The sequence below is a fragment of the Chamaea fasciata genome, unplaced genomic scaffold, assembly GCF_029207755.1.
Source record: "Chamaea fasciata isolate MVZ Bird 193981 ecotype frontalis unplaced genomic scaffold, bChaFas1.0.hap1 SCAF_3, whole genome shotgun sequence".
Lineage (NCBI taxonomy): Eukaryota > Metazoa > Chordata > Aves > Passeriformes > Sylviidae > Chamaea > Chamaea fasciata.
The window spans coordinates 10,488,730-10,503,332 of NW_027094088.1; the positions used below are offsets into that span (position 1 = coordinate 10,488,730).

The window sequence follows — 14,603 nt, forward strand, 5'->3', positions numbered from 1 at the left end:
ATCACCATCTCAATAAAACAAATGGAAAGCAGCACATTTGAAGAAGTAATTTCACTTTTAACAAGCCTGTGACTACACCTAGTTTGTTTTGATACAGATGATACTGCCAAGACAAGAAATTTGCACTGTAGCAAATTACATCCCTTTGCGCCCTGTTGGACCTGTGCAACCTGCATGGCACATTCCCAGCAATCCAGGCCTCAGCTGGGCTCCCCATCAGTACTTACTTGACAATTCCCTGCCTCCAAAGGAAAGCAAGTTAAAACATAACACAAGCATTAACGGTTTCTTTGCAGCAATTTAAAATAAACGTGCTTAGATTACGTGACGGCATGGAGGAGCTCCAGGAAAGGTAAGACAGTCAAATATTAGAGGGTTTCAGTTCTTTAGGTACTGTGAATACAGCAGAGAAGATTTCTGTTACTCATGGCAATCTCGAGGATGTTCTCATATGAGGACACGCAGTAGTCAATCAGGGATAGAAGTCCAAACTGACAAAACCTCAGCACCAACTTCATGCAGAAATGTGAAAAGATGTGAGTGGACATTCCCTCCAGCCACAGTGGGAGAGAAGCCCAAATCAGGGGTGGGGTGAACAGGCAGCACCAGGATGGAGAACAGATGGACACAACAAGAACTGGGCTGGGGGGAAGAGGGAATGGGGTTTTGGAAGAGTGGGGCACCTTGAGTGAGGAAAGAGATGTGATCTTAGAGGAAAAGACCAAATTACGAGGGGAAAAAAGCCAGATCTGTTTAGATGGAAAATAAAGGTGAAAAGAAAAGGCAGATCAAAAAATGTTACGATAAATTCTATGGGAGGGGGATATAACCAACTCCTGTTTCCATGGCACAGGCCAGAATTGCTGTCTGGTTGGAGATTCTGATTGCAGCAGGAATAAATAAGGGAGAACACAAACATTCTGCTCCAAGGCCAATGGGAACAGCATGGGAATTCCAGAAATGGTGTCATGTGAAAGGGACCAACAAGGTCTGGAGAAGGGACAGATGGACAGGAGTGTCCTGCAGCCCAGAAGGTGACAGGCTGAGCAAGCAGCAATGGGTAGGAAAAGCTTCGAGCCCAAAAGGGAGACAGACATGGATTTACATGGCTGCAAACTGGAGAGGGAACACACTTGGATTTACACAAACATAAGCAGGACTGCTCCTGAGAAGAGAAAGCAAGGTTCAAGGAGAGGAAAGGGTGGTATGGTTGGGTTGGGTAACAGAAAAAAAAAATCCAAGGTTTAAAAAATATACTGCTCATTTCAGAAAAAAAATGAAAAAGCAGCTTTAAAAAGTGCTCTTAGCCAGTGGCAGGAGGGAACTCCCGAGTGCCTCCAAACTGCTGCAAAACTCCTTGAGCTTTTTTTAATCCCTGCCCAGAGAAGGGATTAAAAGATTTTGTAAATTCTAAACCTTTGGATTTTCCCATCCCAACATACATAGGAATTTTACATACAACTTTTCCTGCTGTTACTTTTTTCTTAACACTTTGTACTATCATAAGACAACAAAAAGAATAGGATTTAACATGAAAACACCTTCCTCTCAAATACAGCAGATCAAAGCAAAGCTCAAACAGAACTAGAGAGAAACACCAGTGGTAAGTTGTGTTTTTAAAGGACTGACAAAGACTTACATGGTTACAATATTTATAACTTCACATGCATGCTGATGCACTCTTTAAAATGGTAATAATAATAATAATAAAGAAAATAAATAAAAATTAGAAAGTACTGCAGGACATATGGTGGGGCCAGCCATTGTCACAGCCTGTCAGGGCAGCTGGTCACTGCATTCCCAGATCATTCCAGCTCAGTGCCCAGTGAAATGAGCACTACAGCAATTAGTAAGAAGAGCAATCACTGGAATGAAACCTGAGGGCCTTTGTTCTGAACACCTTGGGAAGTTTTTCCCTAAACAGCTCCTGTGCCACAGACTGGCCCTGCTGCACCAGGACCTGCTGTCCCTCACACCCTGGACATGCCATCCCACACACTCCAGACACACAGTCCCTCACACACTGGAGGAACAGGGTCTTTTCCACTTTTGTTTTATCCTGCATAAGCTCCAGCATGTTTTGAAGCTGTACTGGTGTAAATAAAAAACAATTATATATGGCAGATCCTCCCTCTGCATGACAACACATGAGAAACACGGCTTTTTCCATCAGCCCTGGACTACCTCCTGCACAACAGCCCTCAGAAAAGCTGAGTATTTCACATCACCTTCAGTGCAGAGAGCACTCAGCTTGGAGACAGAAGTGTTGGGAACGTGTGGCAATGTTGGCATTCCTCTGTTCCACCCCCGCCAAGTGTCACACAAACAGAGAAGACTTTTGAGCCAGCTCTGTGCTGACCTGCGGGAGCAGTGAGATTGACTCTGAGTTCAGCTGCATGGCAGGGACTGACAAATACCAGTCACAACGTGTACAAGCCTTGGGGACAACTGGGATGAAACCACTAGGCTGTCAAATGCATTTAGGGTGCATTAACTTGACATAACGCTGTTGAGAAAGTAAAAGTGAATATTCCAAAGGATGCTCCTCATTCTCAGAGAGGGGCTTTCTGCTGGAATAAGCCCAAAGTTATTTTCTCCACCCCAAGGACATGCTTTTCCAGATACAGTTTGAGCAGTCCCCACCTACACATAAATACAACACAGATTCGCACTCAAAGCTTTTGCAGTGCACCCACAGACAGGTGTGTGTAAAGGTGCGGGAACCAAGGCTGTAACCATATGTCTAATAATTCACTTCATGGTGCAAAGGCTTGTGAGGGTTATTTTGGAAGCTTATATAAGTTAGCCGATGTTGTTTTAAAGAAATCAATAATTTAAAGAGGAACATTTGAAGAGAGAAAATTTAACTTTTCACCTTTATCGGGATATACAATTACATGAGGCAAATACCACAATGGAGACCAGGCTTTGAGGTGGGTAATTCACGGAGACTTGAGACAAGCCAGGATGCCGAGAAAACAGAAAACCAGACAAACATGCTAATGCTGCTTTTTGTTTTCTACACATTCCACCTGCTTGGAAGGAGTTCCCATCACCAGGCTCACGTGGAGTCATGCAAATTGAGCTAAGGGAGAGCTGCAGATGCAGGGGGTGTGTTAGGGGTTAGTAGGAGGCCAAACGCAAATAGGTCTTTGCCTTTGAGATTAGTAACGTAAATAGAGTCATCAGCAAGCTTGCGTTACTTCTCATCATATCAATTCTTGGTTTAAATGGTCCCAGTTCAAAAACTGGCCCTTTTCCGAAATAGCACAATTCCCCTGTGACACACAGCAGAGCTTACAATTGTCCTGGATTGTCTGGGACAGTCCCACCAGCGGCCAGGGGGTCCCAAGGAGTGGGAGTGCCGTGCTGGGAGCTCCCACCCCACGAGACTGCTCCTGCAGCCCCTCTCGAGGGCACCCTGCTCCTGACCACCGGCACAGCAAGGGGTGCCAGCCACAGGGGCAGAAAGAGAGACAAGGGCAAGGGTGGGAGGGGAGGAGAGAAGACATGGAAAGGGGAAAGAAGAAAAACAGGGATGGGGAAAGGAGAGGAGAGAGAAACAACAATCAATTAATGATCTTAACCAAACGCACCAATACAACTGTAAGACATTTTAAAACTGTCCCTCAGCAACAGCTCTCCTGTCACTATGCCATCTTAAAGCTGTAGCTGCTGATGGAGACAGGAAACGTTGGATCCCTCCAAAAATACCAGGCCATGATTTGATTCAAATCCTGCAAGTAAAATCTATCACGTAACTTCTACACTCCTCCAAGATATTTGCAGAATCATGATTATTTTAATTACATTCAAATTAGACAGGAAAAATAAATTTCATAAAGGGCTCTCCTTTTCTAAGGGAAAACTTTATTATTATTCCAAAGTTTGTACTAATCATTGTACAGTTCAGCTCCCAACCCTACACTTGCAATCTTCTCAGGAGTCCCATCACAGTTCCTGAGATCAAATTCCTCATGAATTGAACAATGAATTATTATTTCTAGAGAAATAATGTACCTGGAGGTTTCCAGATTCACCACTCTCTATTAGAGAAGCATAGGGTCCTGCAAGCTTACTCCAGAGAACAGAAAGATTAAACAGATGGATGTGTCTCACAGGTGCCACATGGCACCTTTGAAGTGTGTTTGATTACATAAGCTGGAAAGTAATTTCAGCAACAGTGTACCCTCTAAATATTACTATTAAAACAAAAAACCCCAGTGAGCTTCAAGTCATTGCCTTCAAGGAGCAGCTCACAGAAGCAGCTCCAGCTATTCCGTCTTCTTGCTGAAACCAGAAACTTGCTTTTCCTCTTTTTTTTCTTTCCTTTATTTAAACTTGCTTAATTAGAGTTTCTTCTCCCTACACCTTCACAGTTTTACCTTTCTCAAAGCCACAATGAAAATACAACACGAGGGACACTCCAAGACCCTCACTTCATGTTGCAGTGAAACGGGCCAGCAGTTTTCCAGGCCTTGGGATTTACTCACAGTTTCTGTTCTAAGCAGCCTTCCAGCTTGTCCCATAGTTTTTAACATGTGGACAATAAGTTACCAATGCTGGAGTATTCAGTGCACAAAAGCCATTAAGTGTACAATCTTCAGATGGACATATGGCACAATCACAAAGGGAAAGATCTGGAATACTTCCTCCAGAAAAACTTCTTCCTCAAAAGCCTACCAGGTTTCCCCACATACCTGCCTGAAAGAGAATGGAACACATCCTCTGGTTCCCTTCTTCAAACTTGGAGGGGATGGGAGAGCTACTTCAGCTGTTCTTTTGGCAGAAAATTAAAAGCTTTGGGAGCTGCCTTCAATATTCCTTGTTGCTTCTTCACTCAGCCCTATGCACAGAGATTTCAAGACTCCACAGCCTCAGGACCTGCTGACTTGGGCCTTAGATTTCCTGAACATTTAGGAGTTCCCTCAACACAGACAGCTGAACACTTGCAGACTTTCCATTTCACCTGGATCAACTGTCACTTCAGACCCTTGGAGGTGCAAAGAAAATCAGCCCAGGGATTTCAGAAGTGTCATGAGAAGACAAACCCCTTTCCAGCTGCTACATTCTTTTGTGTTTTCTGAAAAGATGGAATTTGGCACAGCAACAAAGCTTTCCTCATATTTCATACATCTTCTGACAGAAGTCAGCTTTAGCCTGAGGCACTCAAAACTGGGATTACCAAGATTCTGTAGGAATTGTGCCTATACTGTCCCAGTAGTAGTCTTGCAGTAGCCAACACATTAAACTCGTCTTACTGCACCTGAACTCCAGCACCTTTTACAGCTTAAGGCCCTATCCAATCACAACACCCTCAGAAAGTAGTTTTGCTGACATTTTGCCATAAAGTTGCAGCTTCTGATTATTTCACTATAAATTCTCACTATAAATATTAATGCCTTAAAGAAAGGAAAGTGAATTTATCTTTGCTTAACAAGTGACATACGAAAATTACGAGATTTGTTGTCAGATTGATCAAAACAGCAAATTCCAAAGGTGTGACTGTACTGAAGCATCTATAATAAGGAGATAAAAACGTGTACAAGAGCTGTGACCCTCAAGCAGAAAAGACAGGAAGGACAGTGACAAGGGTTTATTTTTACCCTAGATTAAAATGAAGTACAAAACTGTGGATAATACAGAGACAGTAACAAGAAAAAAAAGAAGGGAGAATGTGAAGACCTTGCTTTTTACTCTCCTCAGTCCAGAGCTTGGGGGTATAACATGGGATAGGTTATTCCCTTGGAGTGCTATTTTCATGTGCAGCCATTGTGAAGGGACTACTCTAGAAGTCAGGGTCATCCTCACTGCAGAGGAGGCGCCTCTCCATTTCACCAGCCTCCAATAGAGTGGGAGGTGTGGAAACACTGGAGCAGCTTTCCCCAGGGCTCTGTGGTGCTGGATAGACACAGCCTGTTCTCCATGAGTAGGGCTGAGGATGGGGACAGGCTCCAGAGCCCATGCCATCACATAGCACAGCCATGGGTGCAGAGAAGGGAAGCTTCCCAGGGACCTGAAGGGGGATTTTCACTCCTGGACTGAAAATGGTGCTGAAAAGCTGCACAAGACACTGATGCTCTTGCTGAAATCATCAGTAATTCATGACTACAAGACATTTTTAAGCCCAGCTTAATCCATCAGTTAAACTCACTCTACAGTTGCTTTTGCATCATCAAAGCAGAATAAAAAAGCTGGAGGGTAGAAGGGTTTCTGGTGGGAAACATCTGTACCACTCCCACTTATTATTCCTGTAACAATTTAGCAATTCACCCAAAATATTTATTTTCCTTTTTTAACTAAATTTGGAAACATTTATGTTTATGAAATTATACACTATGCCTGTTGGTAGAAAAATAGAGGAACAAATTTTTTATTTGAGGAAAAGAGAAGGTTATGGTCCAATATTTTATTGTAAAAATCACTGATCCTCTTCCTGCACAGTACTGTTAAAACATTGTGATGAAAAAAAATAGGTGCAACATTTTTCTTTGTATTGTTCATATCCCACATTTCACACCCAATTTTCCTGTTTTGCACATTTACTGAGCAAAAATGATTAATTACCTTCTGTTCAAGATGTTCAGCACTGCATTCTTTGAGAGCTTTAAAGACAGAAACTTATTTTTCCAAGGCCTACATGAGATTAGGAAGTATTATTAACTCCATTTTGTCTCTTGCAATAACAGAACAACTAAGCTGAAATTCTTTCTGTGGGTTAACCCACAGCAGTCCTTTGTGCCAGTGCCCGGGGCGGGGGGGGGGGGCAAGAGAGGGAAACTCCTGATAAAAGAATGATCATTTCTAAGAAAATATTCTATCAAAAGAGACAGAATGGATTCACAGCTGAATCACCACCTGTATTTACAGGTAGGTATTTACTGCTCCAGATTTTGAGGGGGAATGTATTTCACTGGTTATAGACGCTCCTGTTTTGTCCCATCAGATTTTACCACCTTGTCCTTTAGGTCTGGTTTCACTGGACTCACCCTCTGCTCTTAGCTCTTATCTCTTTTCTTTGCTCTCCTCTCCAAAACTGTTCCAAATCCAGCTAATTTTTTTTAGAATATTTCAGCCTAAGGCCTGCATGTGCCATGGGAAATTCCAGCTTTAACAGTGACAACCCAATACAATTACAAGTGACTGAAAATCTTTTAATAAAAGCACCACCCAAAGCCTTAACCACAAAATATTTACAAGCTTACCACTATCACAAGTACTCTGCCGCAGACACACACTGGTTAGGAGAGAATATAAATGCTCATGTGAAAGGCAGAAGAGAACACAACACTCAGAGATGTGTCATATACATGTACTTTTCTCCATCACATTAACATGTTATATCTGTGAACACCATTTTAAATGTCATCTGGTGAATTTTAAAATCCCTGTCTTATTTTGAAGGACTAATTTTAGTTGAATGAGAAGAGATGCAAAAGGGCTTTTACTTGGAAGCAAAAGCCTTTGTGGGACATACCTCTCTTCCACTGAAACTTCCTTCAGCTGCTGATGGGGTTTTGTGCCTTCCATTTCTCGGATGCTCACTGCATAGATCTTAGTGGTGTAGTCAATTGCTTTTTCTCTTGCAACATCACTATCATAACCTTAGGAAAATAAAACACAGACTAAAACAAACTACACTTGTTTCAGAGTGGGAGAGTAGAGAATAGGAGGACCTGCCCCAATAAAAGGAAGGAAACAAATCCTGCCAAGCTCTCCTTGCACTGAAATTTAGCACAGCAAAGCTTCAAGTTAAATGCCTGTGTGAATCTCTGATTCAGGCAAGGAAGACTGAAATCGTCTTTACCTCCATCTTCTTCTGCATCTGTGTCTGACTCTTCGCTGTCCACCAGCTTGCTCTCCTGGATGCCCAGGAACTCCCTGGTCCAGATCATGAGGGCAGTGTCGGCGCCACCGACAGTGAGGAGCACGGAGTCGTTGTGCAGCCACTGCACATTGGTCACCTGGGCACTGTGCCCCACGTACTTCTTGAACTTGGCATGTTGGCCCTGTAGCACAGAGAATCCCCCAGCTGGCAGCCTGACACCCCAGGAAGAGTGCCTTCCTTCTTTTCCCTTTCAATCACTGAAATAAACACACTTCTTACCTTCACTGGATAAGAAAAGAGCTTCACAAACCCAAAATCATCCCCTGTGGCCAAGAGGGTTCTGTCCTTTGTGAGACTGGCCGCATTGACAACGGTGACATCGCTGTGCATGGGCCAGATTCCCTCACAGGTGGGACCAAGTACACATGTCCAGGTGTCCCATTCAATCTTCTCTATCTGCAAGCAAAATTCCCCCAAAAGAAGGCTTCTTACTTTAAACATACCAAATACATACTAGTTTTGTGTGCATAGTTTTCTATGTTTGACATTAATTTTTATTTTAATATTTTTCGTTCTTAAAAAACTGTTCTGTTCCAGCTTGTTAATACAAATTGTGTATCTTCATCAAAAGGCTTAACACTTTAAACATTCCCATTTTTCCAAGGCAGAGCATGATTTGGATATATGAAGATTTTTCTGAGGTGCTAAACATTGGCAATTTTGTAGCAGAATTAATGCCACAAATAATCAGCTTCATGAAAAGCCAGGTCCTGCTGTTTGAAGGTGGTTTATAGTCTGTATGCAACTGGCTACACAGAAAACAGGTGACTTTGAGAAAGGGATTATAGCAAATGGCTGCTAATAAATGAACAATAATAAATTTAGAGATACAAGCAGAAACCTGCACATTCTGCCACTTACAAATGCTAGGAAAGACACTGTGGAATTACTAAATAATTCTAATTCTAACCATTATAAATATAGCATTATAAAAGGAAAAAACACACTATTTGAAGACAAATTTTAAAATCAATTTTCACATTAAAAATAATCCAGCACACAATTCATACCTCAGCAATTCTTATAATGTGTCTTTTCCCTCTCGGTGCTTCAAAAAATAGTTGTTCTTTGGCACCAGAATTGACTTGCAATAACTTTCCTGGATACAAAAAAAAAGAGTTTGTTATGAATCTTATTAATTATTATAACTATTACAAACTTTCATTTGATTGAGTGAAGAGGTTTCTGGGGGTAAATTAAGAAATTATCCTCTGGAGATTTATTCATAGCCAAAGTAACAGCGATGCTTAAAATCACACTTGTAAGGGTCCTACACTCTGATTCAAGGCATAAGTAACATTTTAAATGCCATCCAATAACCTTAAGAAGTTGCTGTTGCACAGCAAATCAGTTTCCGCTGATAGGGAATATTTTGCTTGTGTTTCATCATCACACTAATGGCAGTCAAAAATAAATGCATGTGCTATTAATTTTCCTAATGATTTTACAAGGCAGCTTTGCCAAAAATGGAACCATTGCCAGCTCCTATCCCTTTTGCCCTGCCCCACTGGCAGAGCCAGCTCCACTCTGAGCGATCCTGTTACAGGCAGTTTGCTGTGCCCATGGAGATGCTGTGGTGCTGCCACTACTGGCTCACACCATGTTTTGGGGCTGGCACACAGCAGGGACAGGGCTCAGGCACACAGGCGGTCCCACGCAGATCACATCTGCTCTGGGAAGGCTCACTGGCATGAGCTCATTATGGATCCTGCTGGAGTTAATTAGTAGGGACCATTAGACTACAGCTTCTTGCAGGGATTGCCATGCAGAGCTCAGCAAGGAAAGGAAATTGGATACCAACAAATGTAATTTCACTGGATCCATACAGTGCTCCATAGGGAAAAAGCATTTGCATCAGTGGTTGATCTCAATAACTGGAGTGGAACAGTTTCCTGATAGCCCATTTTATGGGCATTTCCAGTCTGTATCTCTGGCCAACATTTTACCTCTGGAGTCCCAGTCGATGTGGGTGATGTAGCTGGAGGCACCTTTGCAAATGCCAACTCTTTTGCTGGTAAGGACATTGTAAATATCTACAAAGTTATCATGGGAAGCCACAGCCAGGTACTTTCCTGATTCTGTAAGGAGGAGACACTGAGGTTATTAAGGGGTAAATCTTCTCACTGATATTGCTGTGATTTTCACCACTGTAGTGAATTGACCAGGCAGGGGTGGGCCTGTTTTAGTGCAGCACACTGCCACATGGAGCACACACAACACCAGTCTTCCTCTACAACATTCAATCTTGTCTAGACAAGAGAAACAAACTGCAAGATAAACACTCCTCTTCCACCTTATCATCTGGTTGTACCTCGTGAAAACTTTATATCCGAGATCATCTCTTTCCTGTGGTGAAAAGACACCATGTCCTCCACGGTGTCAGCATTCACCACCAGAAAACTGCCGTCATTCAGCCCCACCGCCAGGGCTTTCCCATCGGGAGAAAAGGCACAGCAGCGCCCGCCTGCGGAAGCACATGGAAATGAGTCTGTCAAAGGCTGGGACAGAGAAAACCATCAATGAACTGCAACTGAAAAGTTTTTACACCGAGCATGTCATTTTAAAGCAGATTTGTTAACTCTTGAAACAGACATGTTACAGAGGCCTATGATGGATGCTTTGTTACAGGGAGTTAACAACAATTATTTAATCCCTTTTAAAAAGGTTTATGGGCAAATACTGCCTTCCAACCACATCGTGAACACACCAATGACAGAAATAAAACAAACAAACAAAAAAAAAACCCACCCAAAACACATACAGAAAGGAAATCCAGATGGAAAATTCAAAGACTCATTAAGGGCAGTGTAACTCTGCCTCAGCATTATTCCTGATCACTCTCTCCTACAGCTATCCTCATCCATCCCCAAATCCACCTCTCCAAAACATTTAACTCTGTTTTCCCCCAGCAAGTTAAGGGTTCCTGTGCTCCAGATCTGCCACTGAAAAGGACCAATTTAAAATTTCCTGAAGGATATCAATGAGTTAATAAAATAAGAGTAATTTTGAGAAGGCAGCATTTCAACATGGCTTATCTGATTTTTTACAGAGGAGAGGGCAGGAAAAGTGTTAATTTTAGAGAAGTTGCTTTAACAGGTAAAGCTCATATTGACAGCAAAAGATGATAGTGCTCAACATGTAGGAAATTGTACTTTTGTCTTTTTAAGGAAATTCTTTTATGTCAGCAACGTACTGGCCCCAAGTATTCCTAGGGAGAAAAGTGATTCTGAGGTCAACTCATTCCCCTTGAAATCAGGGGAAAAGAGACTAAAGTTCATTTTATTATTATTATTAATCATTACAATAGATTAGTCCTTTTTCTTCCTTCCCCTTGCACTGACTTGACACACGCCAAAGACAATTTATTTCCTGTGCTCCCAATTTCTTAATGACTGTGTCCTTTGCCTACCCAATTAATGCCTGTGATGTGCCCTGAAAGCAGAGAGGGAACTGTTACAGAAGCAGAGGATCCATGGCTGCCCCAGGGCCTGGCCAAGGCAGAGATACCTTTTTTGAGCTTCCTCACTGCCAGCATGCGATGCTGTGATGAGAGCTCCCAGATGCGCAGGGTTTTGTCGTCGCTCACAGTGGCGCAGACGGGCAGGAGTGGATGAGCTGCTAAGCCCCACACTTCTCCTTCCATATGGCCCTGGAGGAAAGCATTCCACACAAGAGGAAATAATGCATGTGAGGCTGTGTATTACGTTCTAACCTTGCCCTGCCTCATTCTGCAAGTCCCAAAAGCAGTAAAACCTCCACTATCTCCTCCCACCAAAACTTTCCACATTCCAAAAGACCTGAAATTCTGCTCTGTCGCCTCTGACAAATGTCTAAAATGCTCCACTACGGCTGGTAGTAATTCCTGTTCTTCCAATATTCTCCTTTCCAAACCTGAGATGAATAAGGAACAGTTACACCCTAAACAGTTACACCCTAATCCTAATATTGGCTAATCCTCAAAGTTTATGTCCTATTTTAGATTCTTGTTTGCCCAACATACACATAATACTTTGTTTTAATCTTGCCTCAGATTCTCAGTTTTCCAACTTGTTAATCACTCTTCCTGCTTTTTTCCAGCTTTCCTTCAGTTTGCACACAGTTTGCTAGCACTGCATATCAAGGTTAATTTCTTACTGCTCTCAATCTGCATTAGCAAATGAGTTCAATGTTTTATAAAACACAACCTCACACATCTTGGATAGTAAGGCAGTCATGCAGGCAAGGCTAATTTGAAGGATTACTTCATGTGATCAAAATTTATTGAAAAAAGAATGCCAAACAACGAGCGTTTTTGTAAAAATACAGGAAATAGGTTAGTATGGCAGATCCATACAGTACCTGAACAAGCAGAGTCATAGGCCCGCTTTTATCAATTTCAAGTATTTCTCCATTTTTAGTTCCTACCAGGATGTGCCCATGTCCCAGGCTGATGGCTCGGATGGAGGGGTTGTCTTCTAAAAGTAAACCTGAAGAATGCAAGATTTTTTAAAAAAAATTCTTATCTCTTGCAGTGTATATGTAATTCAAACCTGTTTAAAGTCATGACATGAGATAAACTTGTGATCAAACTGCCAGATAATCCATGGATTCCTTATGAATTCAGGGAAGGGAGTTTGTCTATAGTAGTGGCAATATAAAGACTGATATTTTACTGCTTTAACAGTGACAGGGTCTAAGGGGCTCAGGAGCCCCAGCACCTCAGAATTTCTGCAGCAACATGTGAATATCCCTTTCCATACTTCTACACTGAGGCTTGGGGAATTTAACAGAACCCTGCTCTCACCACAGGGAATGTGGGCAGCCAAGGAAACTGGATTGACTTTGGAACTACCAAACCCAAGGCTGGGCACATTTCTCCTTAAAATCATTTCCCCAATGAAAATAAAGCTTGATATCATGAAATAGAGGAGGGAATAGCAGAACAAACTATAAATGACAAGGAATACAAGAAATACATCCTGTATAGATCAAACCAGAACATTTCAGCACAGAGTAAGTGGTGTGTTGCTGTTCCCTTTGGCTTCTGGTGAGATTTGACACCCAGTCCTACCCTTTTACTACCACTGTACCACCCTCCACCCACACAGTCCTTTTTGAAACACACTGAAAACCGATACCTTTAGAACTAGCAGAGAGGGCTGCTCTTTTAATAGCATATGTCTTCAGACATCTCTCAAACGTATCATCCCAAAGGGCCACAATTCCATCTTTTCCACCCGTTACAAAGCCCTGCACAATCACAGTAGGAGAACACACACAGATGTCAGCGCTCATGGGGGAGATTCAAGAGGACATGTCCAAAGGCCCAGTAAAGTCTCCCCTGCTTTTTATTCATATGTCAAACTAAAAATACTGGAGCCTGTACCTATGAGGGGAAAAATTCAAGTGAACAAGAATCAGAGTTTCTTTTCTAGGGTTATAAAGAATTGCAACCATATGGAGCACCCATTGTTGTAAACAGGAATGCTGGACCAGGACATTTGCCTGCATGTGGAAATAAGTGATGGAAAAATGTGTTTTACCCATAGAAGAGGCAGGTTTTTAAGTTATTCCAAATTCAACTGACTTAACAGATGCTCCAACCCAAGTTCTAATATTGCATCTGGGACCAGTTCTCTCATTAATTCCCTGGGTAGATTATCTGGGCCAAGAGAATGCAGAAGAGCATAAATAACTTACCAACAAAAATCTAAGTGAAGAGGACGGTCAGTGCCAAGATCAAACAGAAAATTTGATGGAAAGCCGGGAACAATCATTTTGGGCCAGAAAGGATTGAGCCACAAGGAACTTAATTGACTTTGATATCTAAAAATGCTAATAGCTAACATTCTTCTCATCCTTTACTACTACAGTTGAAACCATAACCTCAAAAAGGATATTCCATTATCAACATTATCTTCAAATTGCCAGGGGCAAAATTTTGTTCTAAGCTCATTTCTGTGATGCAAATATTTTGCCGTAACTTCTTTTATAGATATATTGACACAACTGAAAGAGAATTAATTTAGTATCTGGAATAGTTAACTCAAACCCCAAAACCTTTGGATATCTAAAGCCTTGACTAAGATACAGTGATAAGATTATTAAAAGACCATGTTTCATATTTTGGAAACTGGTAGTGCATGAGTATTTTTGGGAACAGGTTGAAGAGGCAAGGAGTGTTACCCTTTACTCTTCTGTGGTTTACACAAACATGAAAACAACACTCTTGATTACAGTGAGAAATAAATTCTGATTTTTTAGGGTTCAGATGTTGCAGCAGCCTTCTTGTTAGAGGGTAAAAATGAACCAAGACACATACTTCTTGTTTATCACAGCATGAGAAGGGTCCTGGTTTATTCCTCTTTACAGCTCAGCCATCCTGACTCCAACTATTCACTGACTGTGGCTGCAGCAAGCTCCTACTGTAGGTTTCCCTTGCAGCCTCTGGCTGCTGGTTATTTCCTGCTAAACTATCACTCCGACTCTGCAGGCTTTTACCTAGCTAGACTATGACTGCAGGTTCTAACAACAGGTTCTAACTGCAGCCCCAGACAGACCTCACAGCAGTGCTTTTCTCTCCCCAGGATCCTTCTGCTTCATGATCCCCTCATTCCCTCTTCCTCAAGGTTCCTCCTCCTTCATTATTCTCCCCTCACCAGATAACCCATTCCCTTTTATCATGCTTATCTTTATTAGATATAGCTGTGACTCATCAGGAGTGAGGCTGTATTGG

The 14,603-nt window shown here is 42.1% G+C and overlaps 1 protein-coding gene across 2 annotated transcripts in view; it reads right to left on the bottom strand.

Moving 5' to 3' along the window:
* The window catches only part of EML6 (EMAP like 6), an 86,881-nt gene that overhangs the window by 13,469 nt on the left and 58,809 nt on the right, over window positions 1-14,603 (bottom strand). For both annotated transcript variants that reach the window (XM_066177937.1, XM_066177936.1), the window contains exons 20-28: window positions 13,006-13,117; window positions 12,227-12,354; window positions 11,396-11,537; window positions 10,200-10,352; window positions 9,835-9,966; window positions 8,899-8,987; window positions 8,108-8,284; window positions 7,808-8,009; window positions 7,478-7,604 (exon numbers count right to left, since the gene is read on the bottom strand). In XM_066177937.1, coding sequence (XP_066034034.1) covers window positions 7,478-7,604; window positions 7,808-8,009; window positions 8,108-8,284; window positions 8,899-8,987; window positions 9,835-9,966; window positions 10,200-10,352; window positions 11,396-11,537; window positions 12,227-12,354; window positions 13,006-13,117 — 1,262 coding nt within the window. The remainder of the gene's footprint in view (window positions 1-7,477; window positions 7,605-7,807; window positions 8,010-8,107; window positions 8,285-8,898; window positions 8,988-9,834; window positions 9,967-10,199; window positions 10,353-11,395; window positions 11,538-12,226; window positions 12,355-13,005; window positions 13,118-14,603) is intronic.